The sequence below is a fragment of the Dasypus novemcinctus genome, chromosome 7 (assembly GCF_030445035.2).
Source record: "Dasypus novemcinctus isolate mDasNov1 chromosome 7, mDasNov1.1.hap2, whole genome shotgun sequence".
In the NCBI taxonomy this organism is placed as follows: Eukaryota; Metazoa; Chordata; class Mammalia; order Cingulata; family Dasypodidae; genus Dasypus; species Dasypus novemcinctus.
Window position 1 is genome coordinate 83658496 of NC_080679.1, and position 25633 is coordinate 83684128.

At 34.0% G+C, this 25633-nt stretch overlaps 1 protein-coding gene across 11 annotated transcripts in view; it reads left to right on the plus strand.

Moving 5' to 3' along the window:
* SCN3A (sodium voltage-gated channel alpha subunit 3) overlaps positions 1–25633 on the plus strand; it is a 119832-nt gene that overhangs the window by 22038 nt on the left and 72161 nt on the right. For 6 of the 11 annotated variants that reach the window (XM_071216341.1, XM_071216343.1, XM_058300733.2 and 3 more), the window contains exons 3-11: positions 4432–4745; positions 9396–9514; positions 11025–11114; positions 14888–15016; positions 15467–15558; positions 16545–16817; positions 17022–17085; positions 22133–22274; positions 22915–23121. In XM_071216341.1, the coding sequence (XP_071072442.1) occupies positions 4482–4745; positions 9396–9514; positions 11025–11114; positions 14888–15016; positions 15467–15558; positions 16545–16817; positions 17022–17085; positions 22133–22274; positions 22915–23121 (1380 nt within the window). In that variant the 5' untranslated portion in view covers positions 4432–4481. Of the gene's footprint in view, positions 1–4431; positions 4746–9395; positions 9515–11024; positions 11115–14887; positions 15017–15466; positions 15559–15650; positions 15743–16544; positions 16818–17021; positions 17086–22132; positions 22275–22914; positions 23122–25633 lie in introns of all 11 variants that reach the window. The other 5 variants (XM_071216342.1, XM_071216344.1, XM_071216347.1 and 2 more) reach the window with 1 other exon arrangement.

The following is a 25633-nucleotide window of genomic DNA, read 5'->3' on the forward strand; positions in this document are numbered from 1 at the left end:
TACCTTAACAGAAAACAAAGAGTAGTAGTAGTTATTATATTTTTCACTGTCTCACAGTTCTGTAAGAAAAAAATTGCAGTTTCACTTAAGAACTTCTTCTTTGAAGCAATGCTTACTATAAAGTTTTTAATCTTGATTCTAAAGAACAAGTCATTTTAATGTTCTGTATGATGAAATGGGAAGAATACATAAAGCTATTCTGCTGTATACTGAAGCATAATGGCTGTCTCAAGAAAAAGCACTTGTGTGATTGAGTTGGGAGCTAAACAAGGTACTTTTTTTTTCATGAATACAATTTTCACTTCAAAGAATGACTGACATACTATGGTTATTCAGACTTTGATATTTGTTAGTTATTTTTCTCAAATATGAATAAAGGAAAAGCCTGTCACTTTAGAAAAAGCAAATGACACCATTTGTTGCCAATGTTAAATTTGAGCTTTCAAGTGGAAATCGGAATTTTCGAAGATTTTACCTGTCACTGGGAGGTTGACATCCTTCTAATACGTTAAGACTTCTCTGGTGAAAGCAGTTAACATCTGGTGACTTTTAGATATTATACAAAGATATTATACAAATGTGACTTTTAGATATTATAAAAAGAAATTTATACAAATTTGGAAGATCTCATAACAGTGGGCAGATGCTTATCCAGTGACCCATGCATGATTGTACAAAATGATGCAGAGTTAAGAGATGCTTAATATTTGAAGGGCAAGATAGTTAAAAAGTCCACTGATATGTTTTTAGATTCCACACTGAAACTAACTTAAGAAACTATCACTTGTATAGTTTTGGTATAGTATCAAAGAAGAATATTCACAATTACTTGAAAAGGTGATTAATATACTCCTCCCTTTTTCAGCTACACATATGGGGGGTGGTTCTTCAGATCCTTTAATCAAAACAACGTATCACAAAATAGTGAACGTAGAAGCAAATATTAAAACCTTGGCTGTATTTCATAAAGCAGACAGTAAAGAGATCTGCCAAAATGTAAAGCATTCTTCTCACGAAATTCTTTTAGTTTGGGATAATATCACTGTTTTCATTAAAATAGGTTGTTTATGTAAACATGCAAGGGTTTATTACCATTTTAAATAAGTTAATACAAATTTTTAATGTTCTGGTTTAATTTTTAACATGGTAAATGTGGAGAGATAAATGACCCCATAAACAAAAGTGCTTGGGCATCATCAATAAATTTAAGAACATATAGGACTCTGGAAACCAAAACATTTGAGGACCAGGACTCTTGAATCACGCTTCACCTGTCTACCCTTCACATGAATCTTCTTTCTAACATTCAAATTGACCACGCCCTTCATTCCCCATGGCTAACCTTAGTATATTTTACAAGGCCCTTGAGATCTATATCCAGCCTAACTTTCCGGTCTTATCCTTTTTCCCTTTTGTGCAGGTTGGTCTCTACCCATAATGAACTGCTTAGAGTTCCCTCCAAACACCTCTTTGCTGTTTCTTGTCTAGGTGTCCACGCACATGCTTTTCCCTTGCCTAGCTTGTCCCTACTGCTGTCTTCCTACTAGTCCTCTCCTAGCTACCACGATTTGCTACCTGTCAAATTTCAACTAGTTCACAAAACGTCCCTGAACCCCCTCCTCCCCAACCTTTACTCTTCCCATGGCAGAATAATTGCTTCCTTTTATACACCTCAGAAAATCACCGCTGTGTAGAATTGTATTATAACTCTTTTATAAACATTTCTCTCTTCCACAGTAAGCTTCTTCAGGACAGGACCTTGGGTGCCCAGTCCAAGCACAATGTTGATACATAGTACAATCTCAGTAATTCTTTCTTTTTTTCTTAAGATTTAGTTTTAAAAATTTATTTCTCTCCGCTTCCCCCATCGTCTGCTCTCTGTGTCCTTTCGTTGTGTGTTCTGTGTCTGCTTGCACCCTTGGTGGCACCAGGAAACTGCATCTTTTTTGTTGTGTCATCTTGCTGCATCTGCTCTCCATGTGTGTGGTGCCATTACCGTGTGGGCTGCACTTTTCTCTCGCAGGGCGGCTCTTTTGCAGGGTATACTCCTTGTACATGGGGCACCCCCATGTGGGGGTGCCCCTGCGTGGCACAGCACTCCTTGTGCGCGGCAGCTCTGCACATGGACCAGCTCACCACATGGGTCAGAAGGCCCTGGGTCTTGAAACCTGGACCCTCCCATATGGTAGGCGTTCTTAAATAAATGATTCCCAAGGTCTCTGGCAGCTTTGAAGTACTTTGGTACTATCATGTAATAGGATATTTTGAATCATAATCTTCCTATTGATTAACAGAAGGATGCATTTGCTTTACTCCCACATACTCCCACACACAGGGACTTTGATTTTGAACAAAAAGAAAGTCCCCTCTGATCTTTTTGATCATTTTTGTCCCCGCAAGAATAATTCTGGAGAAATTTTGTATATCAAATTTGATATATTTAAATAAATAGTGATGCATATGTATTCATTAATAATCTGTATTCCAAGGAATTGGTAGGAATTAATGTTTAAAAGTCTGCTCTAATATGAATATAAAATTATGCAAGAGCCCTGCATAATAAGCTCACAAAGAACAAGAGCAAAAAAAGAAAATTAAAATAGAATCACCAAAGACTTGTGAGAGGTTTCTAAACAGCAAAGCTGCAGGTGAAGCTATGAAGCTCTGCATTTCTGTTCACTGTATTATTTAATGTCTTATGTTCTCCAAATATTGGGCAAATCTCATTTCCTGTTTTGGGGGGAAAGCTGAAAGTCCCAGCATAGCCTAGGAGTAATTCAGATGTAAACTCAATAATATTATAGTAGGTTATATCTTTTTTCTTATGTGAATAAAAGATCCAGAGATTCTTGTCATCTGTAAGCTCAGTATATCCATGCAGTGAACTGCCAAGAATTAGAAGAACATTTAGGGATAAATTACTATGGAGAATAGAAAAAGTGTGGGGGAGGGAGGGAGGCATTTGGGTTTGGGGAAAATGTCACAGATTACTTTGGTGATTCCTTTGATGCAGTAGTTGTAGATGCTCCCACAAGATGGGATGACTGGTATACTCATCATATGCTGTCATTGTTTCTATTATTTATCTTGATTCTAAAAATGAGATTTTTTGGCCGAGTGCAAAATAAAAATAACTTTTACTAGTGCTTAGTAATTTATGTAGCTGGTTTCTTGTGTTTTTTACAATTCTGTCACATTTCCCACATACAGAATTTTTCCCTTCTCTAGAGAACTGAGCAGGGCCACTCTACATAGCTACTTTCCCTCTTTTCCTCTCCCAGCTGTGTTACAGGTACGCACAAATTTGTCCTGTACTCTGCACACTCAGTCCATTCCTTCAGCTCTGTGTTCAATTGTGGTTCTAGTATTTGACCAGCTCGTTTAAAGGAGAGAAGTTTGAAATGTAAGGGTACTTTAAGCCATAGTAAAGGAAAAATGATGGGAGGAGCTAAGGACAATTAACTTATAGTAGTTGACACTAATATAGTGCTTGCAACATTCCAGAAACTATTCCAAACACTTAACATAAATGAACTCCTTTATTCCTTATGACACCCTATTTTGATTTTTTTAATATCCTCATTTTATACGGGAGAACTGAAACAATGCGAAGTTAAGTTTTCTGAGGTCACACAGCTAAGTGGCAGAGCCAAGTTCAGAAAACAGAAGGAGTCTAGCTCCACTGTCCATACTCTTAACCATTTCACCAAAAAGAAGACTCAAGAAGAACATGGCAATTGTCTTGGGATAGTTGAAGGGCAGCAGACTGGAAAAGGAAGTAAACATGTTCTGTATTGCCTCAAAAGGTGCCACAGCAGGATCCAAGGTGAAAAGCTAAGAGGAGACAGAGCTCAGCTTAATAAAAGAAAGGAAATATGAAAAAATGATCGCTATTTCTGGAGGCAATGAGTTAACAGTCTCACTGGTGGTCAGACCTTCTCTGGAAAACCATTTGTCAAAGATGCTGACAATCGGAACAGTGGTTGGGTTAGGTGAACTTCAACTCCTTTACTATTCGAAATTTTATTAGTTGGGGATTTACCATAATTTCATTGTCACCAATATATCAATACTGGGAGAGTTAGTAAGTAGTAAAAAGAGTAATAACGGGCAGAAGGATGTAAGAGAAATAATGCATTTGTCAGCAATTTTATTGGCAAGCATTACTGGCATTAATCTTTTATCAAGCATGTATAAAAATATATCTTGGCTTAAAGTTCTCAGAACATACTTTTGACAAATGTATAAAATTGCCTTATTGAAAATTAGATACAAAGATGATGTAACCAAATTAAAATTTGTAGTGGACCACTAAAAGAACAACCTCATGTTTATAGCTTTTTAAAAAAGCACTAGGAGAAACATTAAATGACATCTTGATTGATTTTCTTACTCACTTTCTTTCCTGTCATGCATTTTTAAAAATTGTAGGCAATTCTTATGCAAGAAGCTAAACGTAATTAAATGTGCAGGATGAAAAGATGGCACAGACACTGCTGGTACCCCCAGGACCTGAAAGCTTCCACATTTTTACTAGAGAATCTCTTACTGCTATCGAAAAACGTGCTGCAGAAGAAAAAGCCAAGAAGCCCAAAAGAGAACAAGACAATGATGAGGAGGACAAACCAAAGCCAAATAGTGACTTGGAAGCTGGAAAGAACCTTCCATTTATTTATGGAGACATTCCTCCAGAGATGGTATCAGAGCCCTTGGAGGACCTGGACCCATACTACATCAATAAAAAAGTGAGTATTGATTTTATACTTCCAGTAGCACACATATATATGCTTGACTTTAATGTATTTTTCTGGGGCTTACTTGCATACAGAACCATATTTTTCTCTCATTAAAGACTTTATAATACTCTTTATTTTCACTCATTTAAGTGCAGTTTTATAAACAAACGTTTATATGAAACAAAGTTAATAGTTGTCTACAGTGAAGATATAAAAATATAAGAACAATTTCTACAATTTCACAGTAATTGAGAGTCAAAATTAAAATAATCAACAAAGCAAAATACCTGTTATTGCTGAAATATTTAAGCACATGGTAGACAACAGAATAAAAGCTTTAAAAAAGGTCATGAGCAGGTACTGTACTTAATTTAGAGGGTTTTCTTTTTTTGGCTTGAGGTTGTTTCACAATAGATTTGTATTCTGCAAGATAACAAGCAGTCTTCTATTTAGCATCCTCTGATAAGAAGATAATACATTGAGAAGCATGTTCTCCCAAAGATACACTTTTGTTCACCAATATGATATATGATTGGTAGCTACTGCTAGTCTTACGTAATTGTGATAGGCTAGATTCTAGAACACCCACATTGTTAAAACATCACCCTCAATGCAAGGCATTAATATTAGGTGGTATATGGGGATCCTGTATTTTATGCATGATTGTTCTATAAACATACTTCTCTAATAAAGAAAAAAATTAAAAAGTAATTGTAAAACAATAAATTATCCTGAGGGAAGAATAGGTCAAGAATAGACAATTTAAAAATCCTTACAAGTCTTTTCCATCTATATTTTTTAAATTGCATATAACTTTATAAGATGAGCAATGGCTAGAGGAAATGGCAATTAACCATTAAGACATGAAAGTAGCCCCTATTGCCTAAAGCAGGGCTTCTTAAACTTTTATGTATATACACATCACCTGAGCATCTGATTAAAGTTCTGATTCCATAGGTAGGGGCTGAGATACTACATTTCTAACAAACTCTCTCGTGGTACTGATGATGCTAGTACAGGAGTCACACTTTCAGAAGTAAAGCTTCAAAATGCTTTATTTAAAATCATATAAACAATTTAAATAATCATGTTATTTCTTTCTAGCTTTTTATATTCATATTAATATAAAATAATTTAATCTAGTAATATACTCTAGAATTAATAAAATTTAGAAATTTAGTTACTATATTATTTAACACATAAGATGATGACAACATCCCTTCCAAAAAAATGGGGGGAAAATCTCTGAGAGATACGGAGTTAAAGTAAATATTTGCAATGATACCTTCAAATGACAGAGGAATAGTTTGCTCTGATATGATTAAAAGTATTTTCTAGTTAAGAAAGGAAGTATCCTTCAGAAAGGGAATTGGTCAGCTTGGAAACATTAAGGAACAACAACAACAAAAAGGAGAATAATAGAGAAAAACATTAGCTTTTTTCCAAAGGAGAAAGACCATTAGCAATAGGACTGAACTTCCAATGGCAGGGCCACCTCATTTTGGAGATGGCTATATTGGACTCCCTAACCGGTGTTGTTAAACATTCTCCATCACTGACTAAACCAGCTTCCTTGGACTCCATTCTCAGTAAGGAAACTTGTGATTACAATTTGTCTTCCCATATAGGTAGAGAATGTGCTGGTTATGCGGATGCAATTATTTCAGTCCTTGTGATAGTAATATAGCTCATTGTAAATAAAGAAATTGGCATTCTGATTTTATGTCACACCTTCAAGCTTGGTGAATGTTGAGTCTGCTGCCAGGGAACAGAATTGTTCTCCCATGTGCTGACAAAGTCAGTTTTCATTGTCTCCATGGCTTAGAGCTAAATCTGGGCCCTGATTTGTCCATAGTAACCATGTCCCATCTTGGGAGACATCTAGCCACCCTCCTACCATTGGCTGCACTGTTTTCCTTATGACATATCTGTAAAGTAGAAGACTGAAGTACTATTAAAGGAAAAGGTAGTTTGTGATTCTTAAGATAGAGCGAGCTAATGGAAGAAGTTCTGGAATTAAAAAATATGATATGAAGCTTGAGATAATTATATGAAATAATGCAGGTGAAAGGCACTTGTAAAACTCCAAAGAATTATATAACTGTTCCCTGCCATATATTAAGGATACACTTTATATAGCTAATTTAATTAGGTGAGTAATATCACAATGCATTTTTAGTAGCATTGAAGTTAACAAAGTTAATAGCTTAATAGTGAGAGTGATGATAATTATAATAGCTAACATCTGTTGTGCCCTTGCTGTGTATAAGGGCTTTACTGGCATAACTCATTTAATATGCAAATAACTTATCATTGCTTGGGAACCAATTTGATTTAACATTATTTATCTCTCCCTCAATCATTCGTCATCCTCTCATTTAATTTTCAGTTTAGATACATCTTTCAATAACAGCAGAGCCCCAAATTTCAACCTTTTTTCTTCTTTTACAACACAAAACATTTTTAGTCCTCATTTCTCAGAACTCCAGATTTTCTTTGTATTAAATTATTTTTCTCCAGAGATAAGCTGTGGTAATGTTCTTAGGGTCTGCTCTGTGCAAAAAACTTGTAAACTCAACAAAGGGGTCCTTGGCATTCAGCTGTAATTCCACTAATACCGCAAAGGCTAATATTGCAGGAGGAACTGAGGATTCAGTGTTTGGAGAGACAGTTCATTTTTATTCCCTCTGTTTTTGGAGATCTTTCAAAGTAAAATCCTCTGCTAATGTTGCAAGTGGCAAATGCTTCTTCAGAGAAATTGTTTTAAAAAACATGATCAAACACACTGTAAATTAAGATTGAATTGAACTTTTACATGTTACTGTTCTAATTTATTGCCTAAATGCATCTAGATTGTCTGACTCAATATTAAATGTCCTAATCCTATGAATTCAAGAAAATTCTTGAATGTATTTGTGCTTCAAGCGCAATCTTCCCAAAATCAACCTGCCCTTGTGCATAATCCCACTTCTAGGAAAGAAGAGTTTACTTATCCTCTTAATAAAATTGTTCACAAATTGGATTCATAGAAAATGGTTGGTTCTCTGATCTTAAATACAAAAGGGCAATGAATAGAGAAATTGTTTTCTCTGACTTTTGTACTCACAATATAAATATTTGTCTACCTATTCAAATATAGCTTGTTGTCAGTGAACATGAATATATGGGATAAAGCCCTTAGTTAAAAGGGTGAAAACATATTATTAAGGAAATGGCTATATAGAATAGATGTCTTAAAGGAAATGGCATCTTACAGGTAAACCCGCATTTAATTAAAACAAGTATTTATTTGCAAACCACACTATTAAATACTGTGAAAAATGGAGGAAAAGTAGATTGCAGGTTCTCTGCTGAATGGCTTATAACAACTTCTAACCCAGTTCTCCGGGTAACAAACCCTACATGTTAAATTGCTACTTGACTATAATTACAAGCAACATGTAAGTGAGTGCAAATTAATATACTAAGACTTACTGGTAAAGTAGAAAAATTAGGGAGTAATCAGAAAGCAGCTTGATTTATTTGGAAAGACATGATAGAGATGATTTTGATGGCTGAGGACATTCCTAGAGAGCAGAGATTCCCAATCCTGGCTGCACATTAGAATCACATGAGGAAATTTTGAAAAATACCCATATATATGCCAGCCTCCAGAAATTCTGATTTAGTTAGTCTGGGGTAGAGTCAAATATTGGCAAATTGTAAATCTTCCCAGGGACATTCTAATATACAGGCAGGACTAAGAATCTCTGATCTAATAATGGGTCAGTCTAGGTGGGACCTTATTGTCAGATCTGTTATGGAGATATTTCCCCGAAATGTGTGGGAGTTTGCATTAAAGGACCTCTCAGGTTCTGCCTTTCTCTTGGATTCTATGACATTCGTTATTTTTAGAGTCACTGAGGGAGAGGTTGATAGGTTTTGAGTGTGATTGGCAAGTGGATTGGATTGACAGATGCAGAGATGCCTCTGCTGGGAAAAAAATAATAAAAGATGAGCCTAGAGATATGATAGTTAATCTCTCGATCACTAGCTAGCATAGCTTAAATGATAATTTAATACATGTAGATTTCAGATGATAGAAGTTTTGAAATTAAATGCACCCAGAAATTATGTATTTTAGCCTGATTTTCAGTGCACTTATCCCTTCTCAGTGTTACCATAAAATCTATAGAGCCTGTAAAACCAAGTTATTCAGTCTGCTTGAACATTTTAAAGCTGGGAGAACTACTATAGGGACAATAGTGAAACATCATAAACTGAATTTATAAGTTGATGTAACTAAAATATTTATAAAAGATTATTTTAATAACAATGTGTACAGAATAATTTGAAGTCACCAAAGCCAGAGACATACTAGAATTGGAAAACTGCAAAGCTACCTTACAACTTGGTGAAATATTTTGTTTAGGACCTTCAGTTTGTATCAGTGAGTTGGCACTTTAGACACAGATTAGATAATAGTACATCACATCTTTTTTTTTTGTACGTTAAATGAGGGGAAAAATATCTACCATGTTTATAGTTATGTTATACAAACTAATTTAAAACAACAAATTTGAACAAATAAATCAGGTAAAAAGTTCTTCACATGTATAAATTCTTCAAAAAAGCCAAATTTCTAATTTAGTAATTGCTTTTTCATATTTTCTTTTCCAGACTTTTATAGTATTGAATAAAGGGAAGGCAATTTTCCGATTCAGTGCCACCTCTGCCTTGTATATTTTAACTCCACTAAACCCTGTTAGGAAAATTGCTATTAAGATTTTGGTACATTCATATCCTTTACGTGTGAATTGTCTAAATGCTTTTTCTAGCACTGGTTTTAAAGAAAATGCCATTCTTTTTTAAAAATATTTATAAAATTTCTTTGAGATTATTGGTAACATTATTAGTTTAATTTATGCTCTATGGTTTTCTATTATGATTCTAGAAGTAAAAATGTAAGCATAATAGTGAATGTATAAATGAAACACATTGTGTAGTAGTAACAACAGTAAATCTCCTTCATACTTTTATTAACCCCAATTACATCATATATGTAAACATTGCTAAAGGAGCACAGTCTATTGTGGTTTGTTTTATTATCTGTATTACCAAATATTGAAACTTATGCACCTTAATTGGCTCTGTATCCCCAACACCCGGTATATTCATTCATTTATTTGATAAATATTTATTAAGCTCCTACTATGGGCCTCTGTCTTATAGTACATATTAAAAAGTCATTGAACTTAACAAAACTGTATACAATTGTAATAAAAAATGTATGTAAAATGGCTGAGTCAGTATGGCTCATAAGAAAATTCCCAAGTAAGTAATGATAAAATAAAAAGGGGATCTTCTGACACAGTATTCAAGAACAGGCATTTTATATAGGCAGATTCAAAAATGATAATCCAGTTTATGTAAAAACTAAAAGAAGAGACAAATTACTATTTAACTTAGAGGCAGGATGAAAGGGTCTGATAACCTTTTGAGGTGTGTTTGAATTCACTCATTCTATGGCTTTGTGTTGTATTTACACTTTAAAATAAAAGATTTACGTCAAAATAGTGTAAATGTCCTTGCAGTAAAGTCTGGTTTGAGATTTCAAGAGAAAGGGGTCATCCTTAGGAAGCCATCCAAAATAATGCTTATCTGTGGGGTGGCTTAAGTGTGGTATGGACTACATACAGGAAGAAGCTCCATGACCTGTTGAGTTTCCCACTGTCTCTAACTTATCAGCAAAAATAGTAACTCCATTTATTCTTATGCTGCATACTCAAGAAGATCTGCTTTCATCAATGCAAAGTTCCTAAAGTATCTCTTTTCAGCAGAATTCTCAGCTATATAAGGAAAAATATATCAGTATAATATTTTAGTAGACTAGAGTTTCATTGTCAAAATTATTGTGTTGCCTTCATTAACCTTTTGCAAGTAATGGAGATTTTAGATTTGTCTTCAGTGTAACTTTTATATCTATATTATACTGTAAACTTACTAAAGGATGGTCATTTACCCTGGTAGTGCTCTTTCACACAGCTAATTAGAATGTAAAATAATTCCCATTTGCTTCAAATAGAGATCTCTATTAAATTTAGTTTTGTGAAGGTATGATACAAAATGAAAAAAGAGTTGACCAAGACAGGTGACAGACTTCGCACTTTATTATTTTTGCCATTGTTTTAAAGCAAATAAGTAAGATTAATTTCACAGTTAACATGTATTGATTAATATCTCTTATATTGGATAAATTGTAAATGGCCATAATAACATAATAGCATTTATTCCTTAACTATCATTTACTTTATTCAGCATGCTTATCATGTGTACTATTTTGACCAACTGTGTATTTATGACCCTGAGTAACCCTCCAGACTGGACAAAGAATGTAGAGTAAGTAAGAATGACTTCTTGGAATGAGAAATGCACATTCAAATCATCTAGCATTCTCCTTATGGTTATGGTCTGATGTATGGCTTCCACTTTTTGAAGTCAGGCTAAATACTTCTAAGAAAATGCTATTTCCATAATATGAAAGAAGATAAGGGAACTTCTTTGGGGGAGTTTTTCTTCTAAGTGGTAAGTATTTTTTCCCAAGAAATTGCATGATTATATCTAAGAAAGTTTATAAACTGGTATACACAAGCTGGTAAACTAAACTAATCCTTTAGTCCAAAAGTTAAGGTTCAATCATAGTCATGTAATTCAAGTAAAGTACAAGGACCATTTTAGTAATTTGATGAATAGAATTACTTTATTCTAATATATTACTATTATTATATTCTAGTAAAATAGAATTTGGGGTTCTGGTCTATGTTGTTATGCATTTTGTCTATATGTTATAGTGTTATATTCAAGATAATACAGTTACATATTGAAGTTATATAAATTTTTAGATTATATTTAGATATTAAGTTTATTTAGATACAGCAAACGTGCTAAAACATCACAGATGTATTCCATAAAATAGATGAAACCTCTTCTCAAAACTGTGTTAAAAAAAAATAACAGAGTTTAATGGGGGATAATTATTAAGGGAAGATCACTCAAAACTTGTGGATTTTTTTAAAAATTAGAGCACTAATAAAACAATAAGAATCCCAATAAAAAGATATTGGCCCAGTAAAATCTCTACTGGCATTTGCATCTAAAATCGTAGTTAATCAGACCTTTGCAGTCTTAAACCCTGAGGCATATGGTTCTTCTTTGAGATGGAATAAAACATTTGATTCAAATTAATAATAGTTCTTTAGAGTCCTACACTAGTCCCTGCTTGGACTAAATATTAGTATTAAGGTCCTTTTTTATTGTTAATATTTTTCTCTTGGAATTGTGAAAAAACTGCCCCTGAAAGTTGCAGAAAGTCAATATGCTAGAGAAAATTGTGCAAGAACTGATGTAATTTCTGCATTATAACATTATTCCCTTGCCAGTCATATATGAAGTGATTCATGTCAAAGAAACATGCTTTTCAGTGCAACAGAATGTGTTTAGGTTATATAGTTTATTTATATCTGGTCTAAGATAATAACCATGTATTTGAGTAATTTAGCAAAAACATTTATTTACTGTGCCTTTTTTATTGTTATATTCTTAAAAGTAACGTCCATCATCAGGTATTAGGATGAACACTACCACTTTTCCTTTATAATTGTTTTTATAAATTTCTATGAAGATTCACTGCACCATTCTAAGACATTATTTGTCACTCATTTAATGAGTTAAAGATTTTTTTAAGAGTAGCTTGAAAACAATCCTTAGAAATCAGTGTGGTAAAGAATCCAGTGCTTTTGTTGGCTAAAACTATATAACAGAGCTGCAAGTTACCACTTAACGATTTGAGAGTTAACAAATGTACATATCTATATAAAACTATTTTGTATGTGCTTTTCCCAGTTGAAATTATTGGTGCATTTAAATGTGAATACATATCATTTATTAATATAATATTAGTAAGAAATGGGTAAAGGTGATCATTGAATATGTAGGTCTCTCTTTTTAAAGAAACAGTATGAATTTAGAGATGGTTATCTCCATTATGAAAATAGTATTACGAAAGTTTTTAATTTGTATGTTTCAGTTGGAAAACTATGCATGAGTTTTCTGTTCAATTATCTCTAGTTACTTGACAATAAAGCTGCAGGAAAACATGTAAAATATTGGCAGTTACTGCCAAAAACACACATACATAGCCCAATGGAAGGAGAAGATAAAGCAGACTTGTGATGGAAATAGAAGTCATTGGGAGTATCAGAAACAGTCCCTGTTCAAAGACTTGATATACACAGATGACCTAAGTTTCATATTATATAGTGAGGGTAGTATTATATAAGGCAAAACACTTTTATAGACCTGATAATTGCAAGAAAAATCCATACCATGGACAAAACCCACAGCATGATTAGGAGCTTAGCTGAGGCAGAGCCAAGGAAAATCAAGGTCCCCTGATTCCCATTTACATGTTCAGTCTATTTTGTTAATAGGCACTTTTGAACACCTGCCCTGTGCAGAACTCAGATGTGAAGTTCTAAGACTCTCTTTCTTGAAAAGCTCTTGACCCCTCATATATTCCAAATGTCCCCCCAATTTTATTTTCCAAAAGCAAAAGTAGGAGTACAACTTTAATCTTACCCATAATAACTTTATAGATAATGTAGCATAGACCATAAGACACTAACCAATAATATAATAGACAGAACATACATGTGAGTTATCTCAAATAGCCTTTTATAAGACCAGCTATTGCTCCAAGTAGAAATATCATGGTGGTTACATGTAGCACACAAAGATCCCAAGTAAAACACAAGTAAATATAAGCTTGATCTGTGAAACAAAATATAACTCTTTCTACTAAAGCCAGGAATTTCATGTTAAGTAGACATAGAAATTATAGTTGTCATGAAATCAATTGAGTTGAAATCACAGGAGGAAAATGCACTTAGGAAAATTAGATGCAACGATTTCCACATACATTTTCCTCTGATTTCTTTTCCCACAGATGAGAGAAAGATCTACAGAAAATATAATAAAAAAAACTATCCAAATGTTTTTCACATATAAAACACTAGTAGGCTAGAAAACATAATGAATTTTAATGAGAGTAAATCAGCCCTTTGTGGCTTGTGTGAGGCAATCTGAAGAATAAGCTTACATTTGTTAAAATCATTTTAAAGAACACAACTACTTTTGGAAGAAACATAAACCAAAATAACTTATATTGTTACCACTCAGAGGACATAGAGCTAGAAATGCACTATATCAATAGCAAATGGAAAGTCTTCCACCATTTTGGGGGCGAAATCTGAATTTGAGCAAAGTTAAAATTGGCCTAATTGTATAGAATTAGTAGCCAATCCAAGAGTAGATTTGGGGATTTTGATTTTCTTTTTTGGGGGGAGAGCAGATTTTGTTTTATCCTTGAATTTGTTAACTGTCTGAACACATGCATAAATGCATAAGGTACTAATGAATTAAAATAGTTGTGTGTGTGAGAGAGGGAGGGAGGAACTCTATGCCTGACTGAAGAATAAAAGTGAATTATATTTTATAGATTAGAAAATTTTAAAATCACTGAAAAATAAATCTAATCGCCAAGAAATTGTGAATGAAATATTTTATTTTAAATAGCAGAATCCAAGAAATGTTGCCTTTAGAGCCATGTTGTCCTCTAAGAAGCCATTAGCCACATGTGGCTATTGATAACAGAAATTTAGTTAGTATAAATTGTTGAAATGGTAACATTTTGCATATATTTTTTAAACAAAGCAGAATATTAAAATTAAGTTCACCTGTTCCTTCTTACCTTTTTATATGGCCACTAGAAATGTTAAAACTGCATTTGTGGCTTGCATTATATTTCTTTCAGATGTGCTGCTGTTGAGGGTCAGCTTGATGACTATTAGTAAAATACACGAAGCTATTATTCTAAAACCTGAATAGTCAGCTGAGATCAGGTTCTTTGGGGAAGATATTTTATCTTCAGTTTCTTTTCATTCAAGCTATAAGATTAATGAAACTAATAAACTACTTGATAAGTAGAGTAAGAAACCAGATTTAAAGTGAATTGAAACATCACAGAAGGATAGTATAATATTTGCCATGTTTTAGAGCATCTATCTTAATGGTTCAAACGGAATTATTAGCTTTTTATTGGATGCTTTTCCTAGGTATACATTCACTGGGATCTATACCTTTGAGTCACTTATAAAAATTTTGGCAAGAGGGTTTTGCCTAGAAGATTTTACATTTCTTCGGGATCCATGGAACTGGCTGGATTTCAGTGTTATTGTGATGGCGTGAGTATTTTTGAATGAATAAACAAAATAATTGCATAAAAAATTGGGTTGTTATAACACGCTGTAAAGGTTGAGTTTTCTTGTTAGCCAGATTACTGACAGGTCTCATATATTTTGAGACTGCATATTAGAATATATGCTACAAGGTAAATATATCTAGTAATTGAATCATAAATGGAATTACTTTCTCTTCATCAAAATGAGGTTATTTATTGACTATAATTTAATACTAACAATGGTACTTTGATTAATTTTGCAGAAAAACTATCATATCAATGAAAGTTGCATTGAAATAAAGCAGCAACTTTATTTCTTAAAGGTAGTTTTTAGCATGTGGACCTTGAGATCTATAGAGGTTCTGTTCATTACACTCAAGAGACACCCAGAATTAATTCTTTATTTAATATAAACTTGGTCAAAACTATCAGTAACTCTGATTTAATTCTACAGGTATGTAACAGAATTTGTAAGCCTAGGCAATGTTTCAGCTCTTCGCACTTTCAGAGTCTTGAGAGCTCTGAAAACTATTTCTGTAATTCCAGGTAAGAAGTAAGTGGTATAAGGTGGTAGGCCCCTTCTATCTCCAATTTTTCTTGTCTGTTATTGTGTTTGTGTGTGAACTCCCCTACTACAGATATGTGACAGAGTTTGTGGACTTGGGCAATGTCTCAGCGTTGAGAACATTCAGAGTTCTCCGAGCACTGAAAACAATTTCAGTCATTCCAGGTGAGAGCTAGGTTAAACACTGAGGCTGACTTTAAATATACTGTAATAATATTGAAGTTGTTATCACACTTATAACATTAGCCTTGTTGCTTATTATTCTTGTTAAATTCAAGAATGCCAAATTATGTTTCAATGTCATTTTCGTTCCTAAAATTTTTGAAGTGACGTTCACTTATATAGTCAGCCTTTGAGTTTAACAGATAATTGCATGAGACATTTATTTTTAAAATACTAGTTTGTTCTCTTTCCCTTATGCCTTTTTTATTCATTTTTGATGAAAGTTTCCTCTTTTGTATCAGAAAATGCTTTGCTGACCATGGCTTTACTAACTGATTTGGATTTTATCACTCACTGCTGATCTATTTCTCCTTTTATTAAGGAGAAAAGATTACTATTGAACAGCATGCATATGGTATGGAATTTTTATTATCTCAAAATTATTTTCTTTAAATCATTGCTACTTTGAAGGTAATGTAAAAAAAAATGGGATGGAAAAGAAACAGCCTCATGAAACACAAAACTGAAATGAAAAAGAACTACAAGTTTGTCTGTATATGTTCATGACAGGACATAAAATCACACCAACAAAACTTCCTGCTTAGAAATTTAAATTTTTCTGAAAAGCACACTGTTCATAAAGTAGACCTGCTCTTCATTCATTTCTCTAACCATCAGGCTATCCATAGCTTTGGTGTCTAAAAAGCCAAGCAATCGTTTGTGAGAGAGTGGAGAATGTGTGTGACAGTAAGAAGTCATGGTTTGTGACACTCTTCCACACTGACCTATCGTTCTCTCTCCTCAGGTTTAAAGACCATCGTGGGAGCCCTGATCCAGTCGGTGAAGAAGCTCTCCGACGTCATGATCCTGACTGTGTTCTGCCTGAGTGTGTTTGCCCTAATTGGGCTGCAGCTCTTCATGGGCAACCTGAGGAATAAGTGCTTGCAATGGCCTCCAAATGATTCTGCTTTTGAAACCAACATCACTTCCTACTTTAATGGCTCAATGAATTCAAATGGGACATTTGTTAATATAACAATAAGCACATTTAACTGGAAGGATTACATTGAAGATGACAGTAAGAAGTATTGCTATGTTATTATCTTAACCTTAGTGATGCTGAACATGTCTTTCAACTATAAATAGTTGAGTTTGAGGTCATTTTGTAAATATATTTTATTGCTGCCGGGTTTGGAAATAAGTGAGATAGGCAAACTCTCCCTTATTCCTAATGTGAATAGGATTATTGTGAAGTGAAATTATTTATTCTTTATCTTAACAGGTCACTTTTATGTTTTGGATGGACAAAAAGACCCTTTACTCTGTGGAAATGGCTCAGATGCAGGGTAAGGAACACATTTTTTTCCCCTAAAGATGTATTACACTTTGCAAAAAAAAAACGAGTACCAAAATATCTACAAGGGTAGCCTAATTTGTACAGAGTGATGCTCCTTACCTAGGTATTACCTTCTCAATCTTAACTTAATTGCCATTGACCCTAAAATCACAATCATTAAAATCGTCCCTTTGGTTGAAACCTTTTTCCATAATTTCACAGTTAAGTGATATCTGAATTATTGCTCCAGAGAGTAATGGTCTTTCTCGTGTATGAACCCATCAGAACTTTTGAGGAAATACAAAAGGAGGAATACAAGACAGGCTTGCTTTGATTGGTGTATGTATTGATAGGATGATAGGATGATAATTTTTTAAAGATTTATTTATTTATTTATTTCTCTCCCCTTCCACCCCCCACCCCAGTTGTCTGTTCTCTGTGTCTATTTGCAGCTTCTTCTTTGTCCACTTCTGTTGTTGTCAGCAGCACGGGAATCTGTGTTTCTTTTTGTTGCATCATCTTGTTGTGTCAGCTCTCCGTGTGTGCAGCACCATTCCTGGGCAGGCTGCACTTTCTTTCGCGCTGGGCGGCTTTCCTTATGGGCGCACTCCTTGTGCGTGGGACTCCCCTACGCGGGGGATACCCCTGCGTGGCACGGCACTCCTTGCGCACATCAGCAGTGCGCATGGGCCAGCTCCACACGGGTCAAGGAAGCTTGGGATTTGAACGGTGAACCTCCCATGTGGTAGACAGATGCCCTAACCACTAGGCCAAGTTCACCACCAATAGGATGAGTATTGTAGCTGGAAAATATCCAGAATATAATATGTTCTCCAGGGTACAAGCCCGGTTGGGAAGCTGCTTTGGTGACTTTGCAGTTCCTAAAATAGTATGAAGCTCTGTGTGCAAAGAGGCCATGGGACAAACAGGTACCAAAGGCACGTCCAAGGCTAAACCTGCATCCTTGACCGTCTTGTTTTGGTTACATTCTACAATAGAGATGTATTATCTTGGTCATCCTGCTAATTCGTCACACTTAACATGCTTTCCCAAAAGTACTATGAATAAATTTTAAATCAGGGCAGCAAGAAAAATTTTAAGAGCCAAGGGATATCACCAGTTAATGACTCTTAGACCACAGAACTTAAACATCAGTCATACCCAAAAAAGGGAAACTGATGTGGCCATGAAAACCTAATAATAACATACACTAGTCAAATAGTTGGAGCTTTAAGAATGTTTTTTCTTCATAGTTTGTTAAGAGCATATAGCGGGTAAAAGCATAGGTTGTAGAGTTTATATATATATATATATATATATATTATATATCTGGTTCAATTCCCATTTCCACCACTTACTAGCTATTTGACCTTGGAAAAGGGCTCTAAGCATTCTGTGTCTTTGTTTTCTCATCTCTAAAATGGAGAGAGAATATCTTCTCTCTCTTAGTAATGTTGTGATGATTAATTATTTAATCCTCATAATGCATTTGACTAGCACCTGGCCCCTGGTAAGCATTTCATTCAAGTTAGTTATTATTTTTTTATGGTTAATATAAAAGCTTAGATAAAATTTTGGGTCAAGTTGGTTAATACTTGTTTTAATCCTAGTAAACCCCTAGGAATCACTTCCCTTTATGGAGTATCTACTACATGATAGGTATTTTACACAGTAAAATGACAGCCATTCTATTGTTAAGTCACATAGAATACCACAGAAGTCTATCCAATTTTAAGACTTACTATAGGCCTACAATAATCAAGACAGTGCTGGTGAATGACTAGACACATAGGTCAATGGAACAGAATAGAAAGCCTAGTAATAGACCCACACAAATACAGTTAACTGATTTTTGACAAAGGAGCAAATACAATTCACTGGAGGAAAGGTAGTATTTTCAACAAAAGATATTATAACAATTGAAGGTCCATAGGCAAAAAAAAAATGAACATAGACCCAGGTCTTACACTTTACCAAAAAATTAACTAAAAATTGATCATAGACCTAACTGTAAAATATAAAATCATAAAACTTCTTGAAGAAAACATAGGATAAAATCTACTCATTAGTGATGAATTTTTAAATATAACACAAATAGCTTGTTCCATGGAAGAAAAATTGATAAACCGTACTTCATTAAAATGAAAGCTCCTGCTCTATGAAAAATAGTGTTAAATGGATAAAAAGAGAGGCCACAGACTGGGAGGAAATTTTTGCCAAACACATATTTGGTAAAGGACTGGTGTCTAAAATTATACCAAGAATGCTTAACTCAGCAATGAGAAAACAAACAACCAAATTTTTAAAATGGGTTAAAGATCTACACAGATCTCTCACCAAAAAAGATATACTTGTGGTAAATGTGCATATGAAAAGATGTTCAACATCATACTTCAGTAGGGACTTGCAGATTAAAATAATGAGATATCACAATACATCTATTAGAATGACAAAAGTAGAAAAACAAAACAAAAACCCTGACAATACCAGTTACTGGAGAGGGTACAGAAAAATAGGAGATCTCATTCATTGCTACTGGGAATGCAAAATGATTCAATCACTTGGGAAAACAATTTGACTGTTTCTTATAAAACTAAACATTGTTGAACCATATGATCAAGCAATTGTACTCCTAAGTACTTAGCTAATTGCTTTGAAAACTTATGTCCACACAAACATTTTCATGTGAATGTATATAACAGTTTTATTCATAGTTGACAAAAACTGGAAGCAACCAAGATATCCTTCAATAGCCAAATGGACAAACTATGGGATATCCATACAATGGAGTATTATTCCACAATAAAAAGAATTGAACTACAAGTCACAAAAAGGCATTAATAAATCTTAAATGCATATTGCTGCAATCTGAAAAAGCTACATACTGTATAAGTCCAATTATATGACATTCTGGAAAAGGTAAAGCCATAGATATGGTAAAAAGATCAGTAGTTGCCAGGGGCTCATGGTGGGGGGGGTTGAATAAGGAAAGCAAAGGAGGCTCTTAGAGGTGGAGAAACTATTCTGTTTGATACTGTAATAGTGAATACAAAGCATTAATCATTTATCGAAACTCATAGAACTTAGCACAAAGAGTGAATCTTCATATATGCAAATTTAAAAAATTTATAAGATCAGGGGATCCCAGGATTGAACACAGAATATAACAAAAAAAAACTAAATATATTATACATGTATGAAAAATTTCACGAAAATAAAAATGAATTGAGTCTGTAGGACTAAAGGCAAAAAAAAAAAATGCCTCTAATTGGTAAAGGTGTTTTCCATGGTGGTATGGAATAACAATTCTGAAACCACTGTGCATGTATATTGGAATGGAACAATTGAGTAAATGATTGGTGGATGATGGGGGCCACAGTGCTACTTGTTAGAGTGGGAGTTTACAGATAAGCTAGGGGAGGAGTCTAAAATGTTCCATGTAGTAATTAATGTATTTGAGTCAGAGATATCAAAATATGAACTCAATTAACTTAATCCAGATATACATGGTTACATGTCTGTGTTTGTACACACAGTTATACACAAATATATCTCCTTCCTCTCTCAGTTGAGAGAACCTAAAAGCAATGATACCCCAGTAGCAACAAATACAACTAGTGCCAGATCATGGATTCTAATACCATTCCCCAGTAAAAAGGAACCAGGGCTCTTTAGAAAAATTGGACTGAGACGGAAAATAGTCAAGATAAACCTGGATCATCTTGTAGGAAGAGAAAGGAAGAAAATGCTAGAAGAAAAAAAAGGAAGGAAGGAAGGAAGAGAGGGAGGGAGGGAAAGAGACAGGGGAGGGAAAAAGTAGAGGGAGGGAGGGAGAAAGAAAAATAAAGAGACACAATCATGGTGTTATGCAAAGGGATACAGGAGTCAACTGAAAAAGCTCCCAATAGCCAAAGCCTGAACAATTTGAGCAACAAAATAAATGAATTTTCATCAGATTATAACCCAAAGTATAAAATAAATATCCATGAGTTCATATGGATATAAATAAATGGCTAAATAAATGAATAAGAATACACAAATCTCCCATGCAGAATTCCAAATAGTGTTATGTAGATGCTCCACCCTGAAAGAGGTAGAGTGTAACTCACCACTCCTTAAGTGTGGGCTGTACATAGTGACTTTCTTTCAAAGAATACATAATGGAAAAGGAGAAAAGAAAGAGTAATTTTTAGTGGAGAAACCTGACAAACACTATGTTAAGCCCAGGCGATCAAAGTTAACCTGTTGAGTGATGTCATATTGATAGTATGTACCCTTGACATGATGTGATGAAAATGGCACATTATCTCTGTGGTCTTCCTCCCCCAAATCCATATTCCCAATCTAATATTACATGAGAAAAATACAAGGCAAATTCCACTTGAAATATACCTGACAAATACTCCTCAAAACTGTCAAGGTCATGAAAAACAAAGTCTGAGAAGCTGTCACAGCTGAAAGATTAAGAGGTCAAAGAGGACATTCTATTAAGTATAATATCATATTCTGGATGGTATCTTGGAACATAAAAATGACATTAGGGAAAAACTGAGGAAATCTAAATAAAGTATGGATTTTAGTTAATAATAATATATTAATATTGGTTCATTAATTGTGACAAATATGCCAAAGTAATTTAAGATGTTAATAATAGGAGTACTGGGTGTGGGCTAAATAGGAACTTTCTGAACTATCTTAGCAATTTTTCTATAAATCTAAAACTGTTCTTTTGGCTATTTTCTGGTTTTTAATTTTTTATCATTCTTACCAATTTATAAAGAATGAGATATTGATAGTATCAGAATCATAATTGTGTAGTTGCTACCTCTGTGCCATTCTAGATGTCTGTGAATATGATTCCTTTGCACTTAAGTTCTCTATTGGTTTTCCTAATAAATTTCATCTAACAGTTTCACTGTGAGCAATCACCTAAAATGTTATGGAAATGAAGGAAAGAAAATTCATCACAGACAGCAGTTCCTGGTTTTGACAATTCCCATAAATCAACATCAATAAAATTGCGATGCTGACCTTACCTCCTTTCATCTCTCTTATAGGCAGTGTCCAGAAGGATATATCTGTGTGAAAGCTGGTCGAAACCCCAACTATGGCTACACAAGCTTTGACACATTTAGCTGGGCTTTCTTGTCTCTATTTCGCCTTATGACTCAAGATTACTGGGAAAATCTTTACCAGTTGGTAAGGTCAAATTAATACATGTAGAACTTATTTTTATGAACATATGATAAATTACAAACATGGATACTTGCTTGTAACTCTTTGGGCTATGGAGGAGGGTCCAACATAAAGCGAGCCTGCCTAGAAATCCAATTGTTCATTCAGTCAGTAAGTAAAAAGAATGATCACGACTTTGAAGAGTTTATAATCTAGCTATGAAGATGAAATCAACAAATTAAAAACTAAAAACAAAAACAATTTTGCAAAAATTTCAAATTAAAGCTATACTAATTGGGGCTACAAGATAAGGGGAGAAAGATGTCATTTCCAGATGGGGTAGAGAGTAGGTTGCCATGGAAGTGGAACCCCATTGAAAAGAATTAAAGATATAGTACCCCCACTCCTAATAGTGCCCTGTGCCACCAATCCAAGAAAAGCATTTGAATATATGTATATTTATATCAAATGACACTGCAGTCATATCTCGGGTAATTTGATTATTCTATTTTTCTATGCACTTTAACACAGGAAAATCTTGGTCAAAATACATGAGATACTAAAAAGAAAACAATTTCCTAACTATCTGACTATGGTAATTAGACGTTTATTTTTTGATCATTATCCTAAAACACTGGTGTAATTATTTCTTTTTTCCCCCTAGACACTGCGTGCTGCTGGAAAAACATACATGATTTTTTTTGTCCTGGTTATATTCTTGGGTTCTTTTTATCTGGTGAATTTGATCCTGGCTGTGGTGGCCATGGCCTACGAGGAACAGAATCAGGCCACCTTGGAAGAGGCAGAGCAGAAAGAGGCTGAATTTCAGCAGATGCTCGAACAACTTAAAAAGCAACAGGAAGAAGCTCAGGTACTGAATGATAATAAGCAAACTTTTAAAAAATTTTCTAAATATGATTATTGCTCTAACAGGTCGAATTGGAACTGGCTTTTTATTTAGTATACAGATATTGTCATTAGAAAAGAGAAAGATCTTCAAACCTAAAATTGTTTCTGAGGTTGGAGTCAAATGACTTTCAGAAATTATATAAAAGAAAATTAGATCGGGGTAGAGGGCACATTTGGGATAATGTTTATAACTGTCTCATGAAAACTTAGGGGAGGAGGATCTTGTTTTTAGTTTAAGTTGAAAAGGAATATAACTGATAGCTCCAGCTATTAGTGTTTCACCCCTAATTCTGACATTTGTGAATTTTTACTTGTTACTTGATTTTGAATGTTAACAGGGAAACATTACACATTTTGTGTATCTCTACTTCAGTCATTCTTTAGGATTTCCATAGCAAAAAAAGGTGTTTGCTGCATCCCATATCAGGATATCAAGAAGGCATGTACAGTTCCAACTTCGGGTTTTCATTACTATTAAAGTCTGTAGGTGGTAGAGGCCTAATGACTGGAGCATTTGTATCTAGTGGAGAAGAGACAGTACAATATTTGATTGAAAGTGAAAAAATAGTAGTATTTTGATGATGTTCATTCATAAGCTGTAACAAATGCTCCACAACTATACAAGGTGTGGGTGGAGGGATGATGTATGAGAATTCTGCATGTTATGCATAATTGTTTTATAAGTTAGCAACTTCTCTAATATAAAAATAATAACATAAAAATTTAAAAAGGGAAAAAAACTTAAATAGAAACGTGAAGATCATGGAGAGACAGTGATTCGTGTTGGTGACAGCCACATTTAGTATAGTTAGTCTTTTCAATTGTAAACATTCTAATATCATTGTTTTAACCTAATGACTGATGATGTTGAGTATGCTTTCATGTTCTCTTTTGACATTCCCATAACTTCTCTGATGAAGTGTCTGTTCAAATGTTTTGCCTGTTTTTTAGCTGGACTTTTGTTTGCTTATTATTGAGTTTTGGTGGTTCTTTTTATTTCTGAGTAAAAGTCCTCTATTACATATATGTTTCATAAATATTTTCTCCCCATCTGTGACTTGTCTTTTCATTATCCTAACAGTATCTTTTGAAAAGTGGCTTTAATTTTAATGAAGTACAATTTATCAAGTTGTTTATTTTGATCATGTTTTTGGTGTTGTGTCTAAGAAATCTTTGCCTAACCCAAGTTCACAAAGATTTTCTCTGACATTTCCTTCTGGAAATTTTATGGTTTTTGGTTTTACATTTAGGTGGGTGGCCCATTTTTAGTTAATGTTTTCATAAGGCATGAAGTATATGTCAATATTCTTTTTTTTTTTGTATGTGATATCTAATTACCCAGCATAATTTGTCAAATAGAGTATCTTTTCTCCAATCAATTGCCTTTGACACTTTGGCAAAAATCAGTCATCCATATATGAGTGGATCTATTTCCTGTGAGTAAGGCTCTACTCTGTTCAATTGATTTATTTTTATCTTTTTCTACCAATACCACACTCTTAGTAACAGTAGTTAATCATAAATCTTGAAATCATATTGTACTATTTTGATGATGTTCCAACTTTGTTCTTCTCTCTAAAAGCTGTTTTAGCTATCCTGGGACCTTTGTATTTCCATCTAAGATTTAGAATTAAAAAAAGAAAAAAGCTTTTGATTTGTTTGGATGGTTTCTATTGCTATATTTTCAAGTTCATTATTATTTCTTCGGTAATACCTAATCTGCTCTTGATTCTATCCAGTGTTCTTTTCTTCTTAGAAACTGTAGTTTTCATCTCTAAAAGTGCAATAAAATCTTCCCATGTGTCTAACATTTTAAGTATAAGTAATATGGTTATAATAATTATTTAAATGTCCTTTGTCTGAAAATTCTAACATCTATTAGATATTCTTGGTCTGTTTTGATTGATCTTTATCTTCATTATGGGTTATATATTCTTGTTTCTTTTGCATACCTTTAAATCTTCAATTAAATTCCAAACATTGTTAATTTTACTATGTTGGGGTGATGCTAGATATTTTTGTTTTCCTATGAAAATTCTTGAGCTTCATTTGGGAAATAGTTATGTTACTTATCCACAGTACAATCTTTTGCATCTTGCTTTGAAGATTTGTTGGGTAGAACCAGGGCAGTCTTCCGTCGAGGGCCTGGGTTCTTAACCAGGAGTCTGTAAGCTTGAATTGAAATTAAAAAAAAAAAAACTTTATTCTTGTGGGGATGTGTTGGTGCAGGTGTGATGTGATATATTTATTAAATTATAGAATAGTGTGAACTTAGTAAGGGGTCCATGGTTTTCACCTGATTGGCAAAGTGGTCTGTGGAACAAAAAAGTTAAGAACCCGTGGCCTAGGGCTAATTATTCTTCACTGCTGAGTCAAGACCCTTTTGAATATTCTGTCCAATGCCCTGCTTACAATGAAGTGTTCCCCAGTCTAGCTAATATGATCAGGCACTTTTCCGGGCCCTTTGTGAGTGC